At 34.7% G+C, this 19,107-nt stretch overlaps 1 protein-coding gene across 1 annotated transcript in view; it reads right to left on the reverse strand.

Annotated features, from left to right (window-relative positions):
* The window catches only part of OTOGL (otogelin like), a gene marked incomplete at both ends in the record, with an annotated part of 118,628 nt that overhangs the window by 12,430 nt on the left and 87,091 nt on the right, over positions 1–19,107 (reverse strand). The window contains 13 exons of the mRNA XM_084255969.1: positions 406–507; positions 657–764; positions 1,619–1,723; positions 2,185–2,397; positions 3,525–3,710; positions 5,770–5,911; positions 8,075–8,289; positions 11,953–12,142; positions 15,751–15,843; positions 15,932–15,955; positions 16,204–16,346; positions 16,831–17,008; positions 18,008–18,081. Of these exons, the coding sequence (XP_084112095.1) occupies positions 406–507; positions 657–764; positions 1,619–1,723; positions 2,185–2,397; positions 3,525–3,710; positions 5,770–5,911; positions 8,075–8,289; positions 11,953–12,142; positions 15,751–15,843; positions 15,932–15,955; positions 16,204–16,346; positions 16,831–17,008; positions 18,008–18,081 (1,773 nt within the window). The remainder of the gene's footprint in view (positions 1–405; positions 508–656; positions 765–1,618; positions 1,724–2,184; positions 2,398–3,524; positions 3,711–5,769; positions 5,912–8,074; positions 8,290–11,952; positions 12,143–15,750; positions 15,844–15,931; positions 15,956–16,203; positions 16,347–16,830; positions 17,009–18,007; positions 18,082–19,107) is intronic.

Consider the following 19,107-nt stretch of genomic DNA (forward strand, 5'->3'; position numbering starts at 1 on the left):
CAGGAGAGGTCTGCTGCGCCATGTGGGCTGCACCCTGGCTGGGGATCGAACTCATGCTGCAGTGGCTGCGGACAGATTCATAGGTTGTGTCCTAACCCCTTGCGCCACCACGGAGGCCCCCAATAAAATGAATCTTTAAAAAAAAAGAAAAGAAAGTAGTGTGGAATCACCAAGATTTCTAGGAATTCTAAGATGATGAAAAAAGTTATAACTGACCTTATTTTTTGGCAGTAAGGTTATTATCCAAAAAGAGTTCTTAGAAGTATAATATTCTATATATGTAATGTATATTTTATAAGCTAGAATTCAACTAAGTTCTGATATAATAGTACAACTAAAAGGGACTGGGTTCCTTAAACATTGGAGATGTCTACATATTTTAAAATAGTTTTAAAAAATACTTACCACAATAATACTGAGGACAACATAAGTGTGTGGTGTTAAGATCCACAGTGAGAAATTCTCCTTCATTACAGAGTGGAATAGGTTCAGTGCAAGGTTCACAAACTAAAGGTAAAGCAGAAAAAAATCCCAGAAAGTCACAGCTGAACTAAACAAATTTTTCAGGTAACTTTATATATGTTAAATCCTATGAAATTCACATCAAATGAAAGCTTTCCTACATCTTCCCTTTTCTTTCAAGAAACTATACTCACCACAAAGAGGAGAAAAACAACAAGGCTCTCCCTGTTGAACTTGAAGCATGAAGTAGTCTTCTTTGCACTCTGGTATTGAAATACTGGGACATCTGAGTGGGTCACATTCTGCAGAAACACAAAGATATTTGATGATTTGTATAAAGTAAGATAGTAAAATAAATTAGTGTGCTTTAGTTCTCTTTGAATTTAGTGATAATTCACTTTAAATACTTTAACCTTTAATGAAAATATCTAAGGAAAATATCTAGGAAAAAGCTATTATATATGCATATATGTATATCTACATACATAGTTGCTATTTCCTAAAATGAAGATATGCTATATATGCACAACTATAAAAAAGATGAAATCTTTCCATTTGCAACAACTTGGAAGAAACTTGAGGGGAGTATGTCAAGTGCAACAAATCAGAAAGGAGAAAAGGAAATACTGATGATTTCACTTATATGTGGAATATATAAAAATAAAATAAAAAAGCAACAGAAAAAAACTAAACCAAAATAATTGCTAGAAATATGACTACAGAATTGAGGCTACCAGAAAGGATGGTAGGTGTGGGGAAAGTGGGGTTAGGAAGTAAAGTAAGGATTCCAGTGGACTATAATGGAAGGTTATGGGTGCTTTGGTGGTGGGCACAATAACAGGTGGACACCCGGCAGAGGGGTGAGCCTATACCCTTAAATTATGAACAGTAATATAAAGTAATGTTGCCTCAATACAAAGCAATAAAATTAAAGAAAAATAAATTTTGTATATGTACACATGCATATGTACACACATATACACATATATACATATAGAAATTTATAAATTGCAGATTTTAAAAACTAGCTTTAGCAAGACAATTATGTAATCTGCATAAGAAATCATTTCCTTGTGGAAACAAAGAATGAGAATCTAGTCTACTATTCACACTGAACAATGAATCGCACTCTTATTTTTCCTAATTATTTACTCACCACACTTGTACTGTGGACAGCAAGAAAGAGGGCTGTGGCCAATGATCAATTTTTGACTATCTGTACAAGTTGGAACAGTAGTTTCACACAAGGTCATGTCACATCCTGGAGAAAAAGAAACAGAAGCATTAAAATATCAGTGAACATAACTAAAATCTTTTGCTTCTAACTCAAAGCAGGGAAAGAACTCTCATTATGCATATTTTTGTACAATAATTAATACTCCTCAACTCACAAAATTGGTTAAACGTGAAAATTAGGAACTTAAGATTTATTAATTATTGTATTTCACCCTTAATTGTCATAAGTCAGATTCTTGGATCCTTCATCTTGTCACTTATTACTGAATAATATTTGTTGCTAACAGAGTTTTGTCTATTTATTTGCAAATTTAACAAAACCATAACAAAACTGGCTTTGAGAAAGGGTAGCATGTAGGACAGTATTTCTATTGTCACTTCAAGCTTAATTTTTTATACAAAACATCGTGCATACCCTTCTTTTTCACAAGAAATAACATATTTTGTAGCATTAACTGACTATAGGGCTTCTGTCTGCATAGATACCACAAATTTCCTTTGAACAGCAGGTCCACTTATCGACGACGCCCAGGACAACTTCAGCTTCTCGTTCACAAACAGGGGAAGGCTCGTCATCACATTCAGGTTCTATAGGAATAATGCTTCCATTCTCCAAACATTTGTATAGAGCACATTCGTCAATGCCCCCATTCCAAACCTCCCCAGCACTGCGGGGTTGGTCTTCACTATCAGTGCATGCTTTAAAAAAAAAAAATCGACAACTTTACATCACTCCAAACCTGGGCACTGACACAAGCAAGCTACAATGTTCCCATTTCAGACTGTGGCTTGTTCCAGTAACATAACTTGTTACAGATCTTTTTTCAGAATCCTTTTTCTTTATATTTATCAGCTACTGGTCTACATTTTTCTTCAATGAAATTTTATTAAAAATAAATATGAAAAATATTTTTTGATTATAGAAATTTGTATGGACTCATCTATAAGTAAGATGATTTGTTAATGATTTTTATTCCTTTCCCCTGTGCTTGAATGAGTACAGTAATGTCAACTTAAGTCAGTTTCAAATATTAAATATTAAAAATGAGCAGTATTAGAAAACAAAGTATTCCCCACAAAAAGGATCAGAAGAATTAAAAAAAAAAAAAGAAGACAAAACTAACAGTCAAGCTATAAATTGGAGGCATTCATTAGGGGAGTGAGAGGGATCAAAACAGGAGAGAAGAGCACAAGAGTCTATGTTGATGGTTCAAGGGTGTCTTGGTGGTGGTAATTTATGGGGACAACACCTGAGAGGAGAAATCGAACACTACAACAATGAACAATGATATAAAAATATATAAACAGATAAACGAAAAAAATCTAAACAAAAGAGAAAACCAGGTATTCCCTACTTATATTAACTTTTTGCCATATGAAAATTCAAAACACTTCTGCTTTAAAATTTAAACATGGAAAGTAGCAATCAAGCCAAATATTATTTAGTGATAATAAAAACTATTATTTAGTGATAATAAAAAACTAGTGATAATAAAAAACTATTAGTTTTATTATTAAAGTTTTACTTGATGATATATATGGCCTCTAGTATGTCTTTAAAGGAATAGTAAATACAAATGTAGTGACCATCATATGCCCAATGAACATTCCTTATTTTATCCTACTAAGTAGCAAACCAAACTCACAAGTCCCCAATTAAAAACCTGCAAACAAGCAAACTTGTTTCCTTTACAACACATAGGTAATCTTCGATTAATATTTCTCAGATCTAAAAATATTTTTTTATTTATTTATTTATTATGCATGCATGCATGTACGTATTTACTTCCTGGCTCCCTGAAGTTAATTTATACTTTGCTTCTTACCACATTCTTTCTCTGGAATGCATTGAATTGAATCTGGCCTGTGAAGAATGGTTCCATTTTTGCACACACAGTCTTCTCTTAAATTCAGACATGGAGAATGTCCATAGAACCACTTGTTCAGGCATGTTCTGGCTTCACAAGATCTCACACAGGGTTGATATTCCTTTCCCTCTGGACAACTCAGAGCTATGAAGAATAGAGGGCAAAAATTGTTCATGATAGAAGTTACCTGGCTATTGAATTCCACTAAAAGCAAAAAATGTCAGATTTCTTTCTAAAAATAAATCTGATGCATTTCAAACTTTTCAAAGTTCAATTTTCACTAATATGACCATAAATCAGAAACAAAATAATCAGTGGATATTCTTGAGCGCCTTTCAGCTAGTATTATATTACATTATGGTAGGAAAACATCATCTGATTTCTATTAAGATATGAACAACAAGCAGTCGTAATCTGGTTGGCATAAGTATAGTGTCAACTATTCAAAATTCACTGTTCTGTGCAATGAGAGAAGATTCAACAGGCTATTCAAAATAAGCAAGATTAAATGCTTGAAGTATGTAAATCAACCAAGTCATAAAGAAGAACAAGGCTGCATGCTTTGGCACCAACCTTCACTGCCAAAAGAAACTACCATTGCTGAGGAGTTTCAAATATTTAGAAAATTCTTATTGATTTTCAGTTATCTGAAAAAGTCATCCTGTTTAAAAAAAAAACATATAATCGGTCGAGGTATAATGTAAAGTCTCAGTGAAGAATAATATAATCATGTCTCATAAAATTGGAGATATCATACATTCCCTATTAATCAAGGAACCCTATTCTTGAATAATGATTACTGCTGGGAGAAGCAGAGAGCAAAGGGATAGGACATAGGTACACCAGGAGTTACATCTGTAATTGCTTTCTTTCTAAGCATAGTTATGGAACTGGTGTTTGCAATATATCATTCTTCTTGAAGCATTTTTTTTTTCCTGGAGAAAATTAAAGCTTTTATTTGGTAGTAGCATTCATTTTGAAAATCCTTTATTATTTAATAACTCTCTCTTAAGTTAAATTGACAATATAGTCTGCAAAATGTGCCCACGATTGGTGAAAGGTAATCAAGTTTGCTTGAAGAAAGTTGACAAAGCATGAGCACGATAGACAAAAATGGACAAAGAACACATACACAAGAGAAGGGAAACAAGAATGTATTGGGGGAAATATTGATCTTAGAGGTTAATCAAAGAAAGTCATAAAGACTGGTTTCTAGGAAAATGGATATGGTGTTAGGGAAAAAGGAACAGCAGGTAGAAAAATCTCCAATCTCTCCCTATTGCAAATGATTTAGGACAAGCTGGGGGAAAAGAGGCAGGCTGAATAGGAACTGACAAAATGTGCTATAACTTACAATCCAAATGCCCAAAAATAGATGACTGGGTCAAAAAGATGTGGTGTATCTATACATGATGGAATACTACTCAGCAATGAAAAAAGATAAAATCATGCCATTCAAAGAAACATGGATAGAGCTAGACGGGATCATTCTCAATGAAATAAGCCAGAAGGAAAAAGAAAAATATCGATGGTTTCACTTATAGGAGGAATATAAGGGAAGCAAATAAGGGATCAGGAAAAAAAGTAATGATAATAATAATAATAATAATAATAATAATAATAAAAACTAGCAGGCAACTGTAAATCAGAGACATTCTGCAAAGGAAGGGGAGGAAAAGGGATAAAATAGGAAGAGAAGAGTCTAGGGACTATGGTGATGTTTCACGGGTGAATTGGTGGTGGGAATTTTACAGGGAATACATAATGATGTAAAAGATATAAATAAAAAAATAAATTAATAATGGAAAAAAAAGATTTAACATCCTCCTTTGATCCTCTGTGATCCCTCCAAAGTTTCTATCTACTTTGCAAACAATTATTTTTGTGGACTAATAAGCCCCAATTATTACATAATAATTACCATTATTGGGATCTTCTTTAATTTTAGAGCAGGTTGGAAACAGAAGGTACCCTGAGCAGGAGAGCTGACCTCTACAAGGTTACATTTACAAGCATTTTATTCTGACCAAATTAATTTCTGATGAAAAATGAAAGGAAAAGGAATAAATGAATGCAGAAGAAGATTGTCATTTGGTTATTAGGAAATATTTGAATTTATTGAATATTTTTTGAAATTATTTTGAAAATATTTTGAAAATATTTGAAAAAATTTTGAAAATATTTGAATAATTGCACGACTTACAGCAGTAATCAGGGGTTCTCCACTGAATACAGATGTCAAACTTGCTGCACAGAGCCACGTATGCAGAAAGAGCATCACACTCATAGTTCCAGAAATAGGTATAATTGATCCACATTTTTTCACAAAAGTCCTGTGGTGAAACCTAAAGATACAATTTCCTTTGGGATCAGTTATGTAGTCTTATTTCTTTGAAGCTCCTAAATTAAATTAAAATTTGGAGATTCAAAGGTAGCAAAAGTTAACATTCATTATAGCTACCCTTCCATCTCAGATTTTCTTTTTAAATTTTTATTGGAAGTGACTTTTGTTTACAACACCATAGGCTTCAGGTGTACAACCTTGTAATCAATAGCTATACATGTTACACTATGTTCAAAACCAAAATTTCAGTCTCCATCTTTCACTACATAATTGATCCTTTTTACCTCTCTTACTCATCCTTCCCCTTAGTAAACTACTATTTCGTTCTTATAGTCTGCATTTGTTTCGTTTGGTCATTTGTTTTGCTTCTAACTCATTTTCATATTCAGGTTGTAAGGAGACAACTATCTGGAACTTAGCAAATTAACAGAAGTAGTAAAAGAGGAAACTGGACAAGTAAGCAGAGGACTGTGTAAGCTCAGATGAGAAGCTTGGGTTGTACTTTAAATGTAAGTGAAAGACACTAAAGGATTTTAAGCAGAGAAATGATATATACTGTTCCCATTTTTTAAAAGACCATCAAACTGCTAAGTAAAGATTGGCAGAGAGGATGGAGATTAGAAATGGGAAAGCATATTATAAGCATTCCTTTCCTTCACAACAAAATCAGTGGGAAGATCCTAAGGAAGGACTGAGCCCACCACAGACACTGGAGATCCTGTGTTACCTTGCGATGCCTTGAATACTTAAGCTGAAAGTTCCCTGATTTAATCAACTTTCCAAGTTCCCAGTAAAGGCTGCAATTTTCAAAAATCATTACACTATAAAAGAATAAAATGACACTAAAATAAGTTTGAAAGTTATTTTTTCTTTTTTTTGTGCACGTGCATTTTAAAATGTGAACATTTAAAACTGATTTTTATCCATAGTTTCAATAAAACTGAAGCTCCAGAAAGAGAGGTCATTTTTATCCCATAACTCTATACCCTTTGCTTTTCCCTCAGGCGACTCAGAAGCTGAGAACTAGGGCATCTAGAGCAGAAGGTGCTTCCGGCTTTACAATTCCCTCACATTCCTTCTCAGACTCTTCCTTCCATCTTTCTTTAAAAAAAAAATTATTTATTTTTATACAAGAGCTGGGGTACAGGCCAGAGGCATGAGAGGGCGAGAGGATTCACTCTCTGGGGAGCAGAACAGGCAGAAGGACCGAAATACACTGCTGAGGGGAGCAGCGGGCAAGATAGGAAAGGTCTGCTGTGCCATGTGGGCATCTCCCTGGTAGGCCGGGAATCGAACCCATGCTGCAGAGGCTGCGGACAGCTTCACAGCACTGCGCACAACCCACTGCGCCAGCGGGGAGGCCCACCTTTCCATCTTTCTTGCACTAAATTATTTCGATGTTTTGCTAACCACAGCCTTTTACAATGAATTTACTCTTGTATGTATTTTTGTCTCTGCCTTGGTCTCCTTTACTTACTCTTCTCTCTTGGCAAATACATCCTTCCATAATAATGCAAATACCTAAAACCCTGGGAAGTCTTCTCCACTAGACACCTTGAGATCAAGAAGAAAGTTTTATGCATCTTTCTATCCCAGGAACTTTAACTCAGTGCCCCTAGATGTGCGTAGCTTTTCATTAAATGATTCAAGAAATGCCACATTTGTCTATGTCTCTAACAATGGATCTCTTTACAATGATACATATTATTTACAATCTCTACTAGTCACTTAAAGTCTGAACATTAGAGGCTAATAAATAATGATTAATTTGAATATGTTACTGGTTCTGTTACAAATGTACACCTAAGAGGCCAGGGTCATAGGGGTGGATAAAATTCTCACTGTCTTTGTTTCAATACTGTGTTATCAATCTACACTGATCTCTTTCTCCTACAGGTATTTATTCATAGGAGGGAATCTCATTTTTCATGAACACTATAGATACAGTTCTGAAAACAACATAGGGGAGAAAAGATAATTATCGTTCCTGTCTCTGTAAGTCTATAAACAGTAAATGATTCTGACTTCTAAAACATGCTCACAGAAGGTTTGGGAATAAACTATTCTCCCTAGAAAAGCATCACAGCAAGAACAGAAATTTATTGGCTTTTGCTCTCCACATGTCTAACGTGACATTTATTATTTATGGTTACTTTCAACTTACTTTATCATGGCATGGAATGAAAACTCTTCTATTTAATAACTCAATGCAGGGAGTGCAGTCATGCTCTGTGCAATTTCTGACAGGTCTTCTCGTTGTTACTTCAAATGATTTCTCAATTTCCCAGCTTTCAATAAATAATGCTATGTCTTCCAAATTTGTAATAATTGTGCCATTCTGCATTCTGAGGTCATCATCTGGGTCTTCATTACAAATTCCTAGAAAAATATGTGACATTGAAAAGGAAAATAATTTCACTTAAACCATCTGTAGGCAATAGAAATAAGTCACCTTAATAACTGATTTTAAATGGATGAATAATTTACTGAATTATTCAGATTTGCATCAATTGCCTTAAACATTGATGGATTTTTTAAATTATATACTTGGTTATTTGATGAAATAGTATAAATCTGTCTTACCCAGGCAAGAAAGAAACCATGATCTTAGAAGTCAAGATGTGAAGAGATCACAAAAGATGAAGAAAGAGGAAAGTGATTTTTTAAGAACTAGTTCTTAAGATTGTCAAGGAATGTGGACATTTGTCTTTCTCTGTATTCATTCCCTGGAAAATCTACCTGAAAACATTATTTTTTTTCCTTTCAGAAACTATCCTGTCCTATCACCTGATGACACTACTCTCAGAGAGAGTCCTGATTGGCATAAACTTATACCCTTGCATTAATAACCGTTACAAGTAACCCAGGCATATATCAGTAAGCTGTGGAATCATCTAGATACTTGAATTTATCCAACATTAAGATAACTGTTGCTAACTGCAGGACTTCAGCTGGGAATTTGAGGTCTTAGACCATCTCCTTTCTTTGGGATATGGCCAAATGATGACTCTAATGTTTGACCTATTATAGTCTTTAGCTTCCTTTCAGAATGGCCAAACTGAAAATGGAGCCTACTTTTCACCCAGTGGACTATAGAGTCAATGGTAGTACAGAGAAATGGACCTAAAAACCTCACTGTACCTTACCAGAATCCCACCCTCCTTTAAGACATAATTTTTCTTAATTCCTAAGGCTCCTGGATGTAAAATGTGTGAATTAATCTTTTTATCACATATCAAATCTTAATCCTCAAGCAGATTCATTAAAATCAATAAAGGTTGCTGCTGCCATAGTCGCCTTATCATTATAAATACACAGGGGACTGAGTGAGAGGCAAAAAACAAAGCTTAAGTGAATCATAATGTACAGCAGCTACTGTTTAAGTCTAAACACTTCTGGAGAAAGGTAATTGCTAGTAAAATTATATTTTCATTACAACTTCAGCCACCACCTCATCTGCAGACCTCAGAGTGCTGTGTAGAACAGGGTATAATGTTGACCACCCGTTCCAATGTGTGTGCTCACATTGGGCCACATTATTTTTATATAAGATTTTTTTTATTTTATGTAGAAGAACTGGGGTATAAGCCAGAAGTGGCAGAGGTGAGAGGATTCACCAGAGACAGAGTGGGGAGCAGAACAGGAGAGGATCCATTGAGATACACTGCTGAGGGGGGCAGTGGCGAGACAGGAGAGGTCTGCTGTGCCATGTGGGTTAGCTCCCTGGCCAGCAATCGAACTCAGGCTGCAGACAGCTTCATAGTGCTAAGACTTAACCCCTTGCTTCAGCAGGGAGACCTTGGGCTACCTTTTTGCTCACTGCTTTTCATCTAACACCCAGTCTAGTAGTCCTCACAGCACTCAGATTCCTCTTTACAAACCATTGTTTCTCCACTGTGAAGGTGTGAAATTTAAGGGGTGACCACTGGGGAGCAGAAAAGTGATCCTAGTCCCTTCTCTACAATGACTACGAATCTATAGTTAAGAATCTAATTAGCAGAGTGTCTGTCTCCATAAAGTAAAAACTGACACTAAAGGAGAAAAGAACAAAAAATTGAATATCAAACAGAAATCTCAGCACACAGAGTGATAAGTCAAAGGAGAAAATACGCGTTCTGAAATCCTATGAATTGTTACTCAATAAGAACTATTGAGTTACTATGTATAGTCAATACAGCACGTTCTCAATATTATATGTTCTCAAATGCTACATGATCAATACTGTGTGTAACTATTTCCACAATGATTATGTTTAGTCAGCACAGGAGATTGGCTTACATTTATCATGTTCTAAATATGTAGACGATTTTTTTAAAGATTTATTTATCTATGCATCAAGAACTGGGGCACAGGCCAGAGGTGTGGGGGGTAAGAGAATTCACCAGAGATAAAGTGGGGAACAGAACAGGCAGATCTACTGAAATACACTGCTGAGGGGAGCAGTGGGCGAGCCAAAAGAGGTTTGCTGCACCATGTGGGCAGCTCCCGGCCGGGGATTGAACTTGCACCTGAGTGGCTGCAGAAAACTTCATAGGCTGTGTCTCAACCCCTTGCGCCACCAGGGAGTTCCAATGTTCTAAATAAGCAGACCATTTTTAGCCAAACTTTCCACTAAATGCTGTAGGTTTTTGTAAAGAAATATGGTATTTCATGTAATTTGTGAGGACAGGAACTTAAGTCTATTCATTTTGAATTGTCAACACCAAGCAGAGTGAGACATTCAGAAGGTGACCCATGAACTTTTACTCAATATTAGTGAAGTTAAAGCAGCTATACGTTTTACTAAGTAAACATTTATTAACTGCGTGTAGTAAGCAGATGTGTTAAATATTTTACATTAATTTTCACATTCAATCCTAGTAACAATCTTGAAAGTATATATTACTATTCCCATTTTAAAGATGAGGCAACTAATGTTCACTTACAAGTACAGAACTGTAAAGGGAACAACTCAAGTTCAGCTTTCCAGAAGACAACAGCTAGTATTATTCTTTTTATTTTTTATACCATCGAAATATTTCTGATTTGTTTCATTTGGCTTACAACTCTTTCTTTTAAATCACATATGACTTTAGTTTCAGGTATACAAAAAGATTCCATTTTAGGATATACTGTGAAATGATCACCATGATAAGCCTAGTTATCATCCATCACCACACATAGTTACAAACACTCTGCTTCTTGTAATAATTCTTTACGTAGCTGGACCACATACTGTGACTTAACTACATGTAAAGGCACATGTAGGCATTATGCTTTATAATAAAACTGGGACACATATTCAGAATATTGTGTTCCCTGTATAAACTTTTAAGATGACTGGGGCTTTCCCCAATTTAAAACTTCAAAAAATTTTTAAAAACAAAGTTAGTTACCCCTTTAATCTTCTTATAACTCTTTTTTGTCATTTAAACATTAACACTAGTATCTACTTATTAGGACTATTGTTAGAATTTTTTTTTTTCATACAAGCACTAGGTACAGTCAGAAGGGCGGGAGGGTGAGAGAATTCACCAGAGCCAGAGTGGGGAACAGAACAGGCAGACTGACAAAATACACTGCTGAGGGGAGCAGCGGGCGGCAGGAGAGGTCTGCACACCATGTGGGACCCTCGCCCGTGGCAGGGGATTGAACCAGCACTGGCAGAGGCTGCGGGCAGCTTTGCAGCCCAGCATTCAACCGCTGCAGCACCAGGGGAGGCCTGCATTGTTAGAATTAAAGGAGTTACAGTATACTGACTAATGTCTGACACTTCATTAATGCTTAATAAAGATGAGTTAGCAGGAACATAACACAGGATTATAGAAATAGTGGCATGCCTATATTTCCATAAAATACTCAAAGTGAGCTGTTATTTCAGGCTTCTTAGTCCATTTACTGAAAGTCATTGCTTCCTTAAACATTCAGATAGGTAACTGAAAATTTACATCACATCTCAAATCTAAAGTGGGGGTAACAGGAGCCAAAACTGTGTAAGGTGAATAGGGAAAAAAGAAAAGAAAAGAAAAGAAGAAGCAAAAAATATTGGAGAGAAGTGCTCACCACAAAGTCCTTCTGTGTAAGATGACAAGTTAAATCGAAAGCCGAAATGAATGTCTATGATTCCTGTAAGATGAGCCCACTTTATGATTAGTCCAGCTGGGGTGGTAATCACATACATCATACCAGAATCCTCTATGGCCAGGTCTTGATTTGAGAAGGGTAAAGGTACAATGATAGAATCCACTTCTACCTAAAAGAACATAACGCATTTACCTATGTTAGAAAAATATTTATATTTAAATATATGCTCTTTAAAATTTGAAGAATTCACCAACTGGGAGAACATTTTTGCACCCAACACTAATGATAAAGGACTGATCACAAAAATCTGCAAAGAGCTGATGAGTCTCAACAACAACAAAGAAAATAATCCAGTCAAAAAATGGGCAGAAGAGCTTAAAAGAAACTTCTCTGAAGAGGAAATGCAAATGGCCAACAGGCATATGAAAAAATGTTCAACATCACTTGTCATCAGGGAAATGCAAATCAAAACTACCGTGAGATACCATCTTACACCAGTGAGAATGGCACATATTAAAAAAACTAGCAACAACAAATGTTGGCGAGGGTGTGGAGAAAAAGGAACTCTTCTGCACTGTTGGTGGGAGTGCAAACTAGTCCAACCACTGTGGAAAGCTGTGTGGCGATTTCTGGACCTACTAAACATAGAGCTTCCATATGACCCAGCAATTCCACTCCTAGGTATTTACCCAAAGGACACAGAAACATCAATTCCAAAGAACACCTGCACCCCTATGTTTATAGCAGCACTGTTTACAATAGCTAAGCTTTGGAAACAACCCAAATGCCCAAAAATAGATGACTGGATCAAGAAGATGTGGTACATATATACCATGGAATATTACTCAGCATTCAAAAAAGATAAACACATGCAATTTGCTGCAACATGGATGGCGCTGGAAGGGATCATGCTCAGCGAAATAAGCCAAAAAGAAAAAGAAAAATACCGGATGGTCTCACTCATAGCAGGAATCTAGAAAACTTAAATAAGGGACCAGGAAAATGAATAACTATAAGAAAGTGAAAATCAAAATCAACAAAAAACTATGAACCAGAGACACTTTTAGGGGGGCGGGGGCGGGAGGGGAGGGATTGGGGTCAGAATGGGGGGCTGCAATTGTATGGGGAATATAACAATAAAATTTATAAAAATAAAAAAAAAAAATAAAACTTTTGCAAATAAAAAAAAAAAAAAAAAAAAAAAAAATTTGAAGAATTCATGGGCCTCCCCGGTGGCACAGCAGTTGAGTGCTGGGTTGCGAAGCTGCCCGCGGCCTCTGCGGCTCCGGTTCGATCCCCGGCTGCTCCCCGGCCACCGGAGGAGGGTCCTGCATGGCGTGCAGACCTCTCCTGCCGCCCGCTGCTCCCCTCAGCAGTGTACTTCGGTCCTTCTGCCTGCTCTGCTCCCCGCTCTGGCTCTGGTGAATTCTCTCACCCTCCCGCACTTCTGACTGTACCCAGTGCATGTATAAACAAAAACAAACAAACAAACAAATAAATAAATAAATAAAACATGCCTCTATTAAAAAATAAATAAATAAATAAATAAATAAATAAAATTTGAAGAATTCAAATCATTCCATTTCTTCTGATTTAATACAAACTGTTTTTAATTTTTTTAATTTATGTGCACTGCCACTACTTTTCATAATTTCTAAGCTCTTTACTAGTCCATTGCTGTGTCTTGTCACATTCTATTTGTTCTAACTTCACTGCCTTTTACTTTCTTCAAAACTTAACTTTCTTCAATTATGTATAGTTTTCTGTCTGTTTCCCTCAATATTTGCTGATCACACTGGTACCTTCTAATATAAATTTAAGATGGTAAAGTTATTTTCAGAATGTTTTCTTTAACCTGGGACTTTAAACACTGTATAAATCAGTGTTTAAATATAATGGTCATATCAATGATGTGTCAAACTTGGTAAAGATTCCCAGATATCCTACTTCCTAGGTTTGCATGGGATTCCAGACTCTGTATTATCAGTATTGTACTCTTGGTAATACAAATGTAGGCAGCCCAAGGATTATATTATAACATTGTTGTTGTAAATAATGGATATGACATGGAATTATCAGCTGCAACCAGCAGTAAATTTGTAGAAGTTATGCATATCGATTTCTCATCTTTTCATCTTTCTTATACTGTAACATACAAGCTGATAAAGATTTATCTTCACTGTCACTTCATCCAAAAATATCTATTTAACTCTTCTGTAATTGCATTAAGTGACTTTTCTCTGTTTCCATGATAGGTTGGTCATAACTATCACTGGACATCTTCATGCTTTCTAGACAGCAGATAATTACATATACATACTTCCCAGACAACTACACATTACTTGAGATCAGAATCTGTGTCATTTTATCATTAAACCCTCACTAAATATATTTCAAATAATTAGTTTGGAACTAATTAGGAATATATGACAAGGTCTGAGTTAAATTTGAGACTGAAAATAAACCTTTTGCCCAAATGCTCACAGTGATAGCACTGACCAGGTTTGTGTTTAAATCAGTTTTCCAATTGCTTCACAGCAATATTAAACTTCATTAAAATCAAAGGTCTACACAAATGCTATCATCCAAAAAAGTCCCTCATTCATCTTACTAATAATTTTTAACTTTCACTTAAAATTAAATTTTCTAATACCTAACTATATTTAAGGATCTTTTTAATATTGCTTCCAATCTAGAATCCATTTTTCAATGTTAATGCAATTTCTTCCAAAAGGACATGTCAGTCATTTAGAGAAAAATTTTTACACATTATTTTCTTTTATTTTTCAGAGAACCATTTAGATCTCATTGAAACATCAAGCTTATGTAGCTCATTTCTAGCTAGTAAATATATATTTCTTGGGCTAATGGATTTTCTTATTAAAAGACCTTTAAAATGGCCATTAAAATGGTCTTTCCAACTTTTTAATAATACATTGCTCCTTTTCGATGTTTTCAGTAAACTTTAATATTCCTTCATTTTGTTTTCTAATTCTAGGTATCACTCCTTTCTTGGTTCCTCTCTCATCAGTCTTCATTCTGATATTTGCATTCTGATATTTACTATCTATGCTACTATCAACACTATTTGTGTTCCCTCTTTATCTCATTATTTACATTAATCTAATCCGAAACAATGTTAACCCTGACACTAAGAAATTTGACAACTCATACTATCCAGGAAGGCTATTTATATTTAATATATTTAATATGATGTATTTAATATGGTCATTTATTTAATATGGTCATTAAAGTTAATTTCAAAAGGGGAGAAATGTTTGCAAGAGATATTGAAAACATCATTGTGGAAGGAGAAATATAAGAAACATATTTTTATTTATTTATTTTTTAGATTTGTTTATTTATCCATACAAGAGCTGGGGTACAGGCCAAAGATGAGGGGGTGACAGGATTCACCAGAGACAGAGTGGGGAACAGAACAGGCAGACTGGCTGAAACACACTGCGGAGGGGAGCAACGGGTGAGACAGGAGAGGTCTGCTCCACCATGTGGTTGCTCGCTAGTCGGCTGGGGATCAAACTCATACTGCATGGGCCGCGGACTGCTTCATAGTGTGGTGCTTAACCCCTTGCACCACCAGGTAGGCCCAAAACATTTTTATTCTAAAACATATTTTTAGACTACTTCTGAAAAGAATTACTAGACATCATAACAAAAAACTTCACTGATATGTTTAACCACTTTTTGGAAATAATTGCATTTGTATAATTTCTTACTTTCATCTAATGTAAGAATATTTTTAAACTGTGTTCTTACCTTTCTTGCTAAACGGTTGACAATTATTTTATTTATAGGTGTTGTCAAATTTAACTTCTTAAAACAAAGTCCAGAGATTCTTCCAGAGGAAGCCTTGATTTAAAAGTAAAAATTTTATGGAGTTAAACATAATTTTAAAAATAATCAGAAGGAATTTATTAAATGTATTGCAAATACTTACTAGCTTTTTAAATGAGTTTCCATTCTGGAAAAAAAAAAGTATCAATAAAAAAAAACCTTTAAAAGAAAAGTATCACTTTACTTTTTAAAATAGTATTTGAATTAATATGACATGCCTCTAAATATGTTCACATGAAAAAATTTTGGCTTAAGTGCCAAAAGATTAATCTCAGTTTGTTCTTAAAAAGTTTCTTATTTCGAGAATACCTAATATTGCAAAAAACTGAACTGTAGATAAATGAAGAAATAGCAAAAGAATGGAATATAACCTACCTGATTCATGGAACATCTTTCAATATGAGCCACTATAACTTCCCCAGGAATTCTTACTAAAATATAAGAAGCCATACTGTATAATGCTGCATTGTTGCCATCAAATGTAATAATGCTCAGCTCTGACAACATGGAACACCGACCTAAAATAAATGGTGGAAGGTAGACATAGTCTATCAGTGAATTATTTGTATTTGTAGTGATAACTACTTTTTCAAAACTCAAAACTCAGATTATTTTCTTTAATTGAGGTAACAGTGGTTTACAACACTGTATGTGATTCAAAGGCATGGGGTCACCTCACCACCTTCACCAAGTAACATAGGTCAAAAACACACTGAGATACACCTCATATCCATGAGAATAGCCCACACAAAAATAAAACAAAACACAGAAACAATAAATGTTGGTGAGGGTGTGGAGAAAAATGCTCTTTTTAAAAAAACTTTTAGATTATTCTTATTAAGTTTGACAAGAATCAACTCTAAAAGTTACATATACACAGAAATCATAAATCAAGGGGAAAAAATTTAACAATAACTTTAATTTGATGAGATGGTAGTTTAAAAAAAAAAACATACTTTTCCTTGAATAAAAATGGAGTGTCACTAAGAAATACAAACTTACAAGGACATTCCCATTCAGGGCAGCAGACATCACTGTTCACTTGAACAGGTCTTCCACGAAAACCACAGTCAGGCATTTCCAATTCCATTGGGCAGTGAAGAGACCAGTTGTATAACGTCCATTCCATATTAAGGCATATGTATTGACTACAATTATAAACAGGATCAAACTGTTGAGGCTGTTAATAAAAAAATAAAATTAGTGAGTTTTTCCCATTTTTCACTAGTTTTCAATTTTTTTTTAATTTACCAATCACATTGCCTATGGCACATTTCTCAAATATGAATGCTTTTAAAGATAATTAAACTTTCACTACAACTTTTTGTTGCTGTAGCTTCTCTAGTATATTCAATATGGACTTCATTTAAGCTTTGCCCTTAACAATGGTTTGATAGCAGAGCTGCCCACATATGCTCAAACTTCTAAGCAAATTTAAGTCTTACTTAAATTTAGTCTTTAATTGTCTAGATCGAGTTTACAAGCTGACTTCTAAGTGCAATCAATCTTTTATTTTCTGTTTATAGCTAGCATATGTTATACTTCTGTTAATATCATTTAAAAAATAGAACTTAATACCATCCAAATAATTCATTATAAATTCATGTGAGATCAATTTGACAGAACCAATGTAGAATCATTAAAAATTAATTTTATATCTAGCTCATAGCCTGGCATATAGTAGTTGCTTGGTAAATAATTTTGAATGCTCACCTTACAGAGAATCCTACACTAGATAATTCTGTATTGAAAAATCAAACTTAACACCTCATTAAATTTTACTTGTTTTTCTTAGTGTGACCAGAGTCTAAATAATATGAAGGAAAGAAGTGGGGTCCTCCAGCATCCACCTAATTCTCTGCATTCTTTGCTATTCATCCATTAAATTGCTTTCTTCTTTCCTAATTAGATTGTAACTCAATATGGTAAACCTGATTCCCCTTGCATTTAAACAGAACTTTATAATTTTCAAATACAATTATAGTCATTATCTCAAAAAAAAAAAAGAAATGCCTGAATCAGTTAAGAAAATACAACTGTTAAGCATATTTTTATCATCTTTTAGCAAAAATAAACTATAGAATATAGCAAAATAAGTTTTATAATATATAGTGATACAGAGACCTGAACAGCTATTATAAGGCTATAACAACTAATTGGAGTAGATTCCCAGTCATACCTCACATTCCAAACCTGTTGTTGGAGTTAGCATGTCAAACACAGTGATGACTGATGGTGTAACCACCTCTGGACCTGCTAAAAATAAAGACATCCTCTCCATTAGTGGGATAGTATCTATCACGTATGGAATTCATATGTGCAGGGAAAATAAGTTCTAAATTTTTTTATAGAGATTATTTCAGTGACTCCCCACAATAGCTCTCTGAAGTAAATAATACTATTGCCATTTTACAAACACAGAAACTAAGGTGAAGAGAAGGAAGCATAAGTATCAGAGGCAGAATTCAAATTCAGTAATTCTGATTCTGAGTCCTGGCTTTTCATTACCATACTACACACATTTTCACTGTCTTTTAGTCCCAACATAATTATTCTCCTATAGGAAAAAATATTGATGGTGTCACAAAGGGTAGTTCAGGAGTTACAAATGATACGCATTTTAATATACATAGTAAGGCTGATTCATACAAGTAGTAAGGTTTATTTAGGGTATCAGGGTAGTTTTCTTATGCATGAAGGTTATGGAGTATAATCTATTTGCCCATATATTGGTTGTGGTGGCTTTAAATAGTTTTAGATGTTGGAAATACATAGTAAATATTGGTTTGGAGGATATTAAAGAATTCAAAGCAGAGAGATTTCAATGTAGAAGAAACAACAAACTAAATCCTGGATGTTAGGATGTGCAATATCATTCACAGACTATTGATTCCATAGATTAAATGATATAGAGAAAGTGGCTCTAAGTCCTCCCAAGATTTTTTTTTTAACTACATAAATTCACTGATGCCTAAAATTCACGGTATTAGAAAAATTCTTCATCTTTACCAGAGTAAATAACAAGACCTCTCTCAGAGAGTGTTTTTGAGGATTAAATGTGTACACATGACTTAGTCCAATACTTTGCACACAGTAAGTACATAATAAATGGTAACTTACAAGAATGGTGGTAATAGCGATAGTTGTAGTGAGGCTATTATTTTGAAGATGTCATAGCTCTACTAAAACCCTTTCATGATTCACTATTGCCTTCAAGGAAAAGTCCAGGTTTTTTCCATGACCCTTTATGATACGGCACCTGGTGACCTCTCCCATCCT

Source organism: Talpa europaea, assembly GCF_964194135.1.
Source record: "Talpa europaea genome assembly, chromosome: 15".
Lineage (NCBI taxonomy): Eukaryota > Metazoa > Chordata > Mammalia > Eulipotyphla > Talpidae > Talpa > Talpa europaea.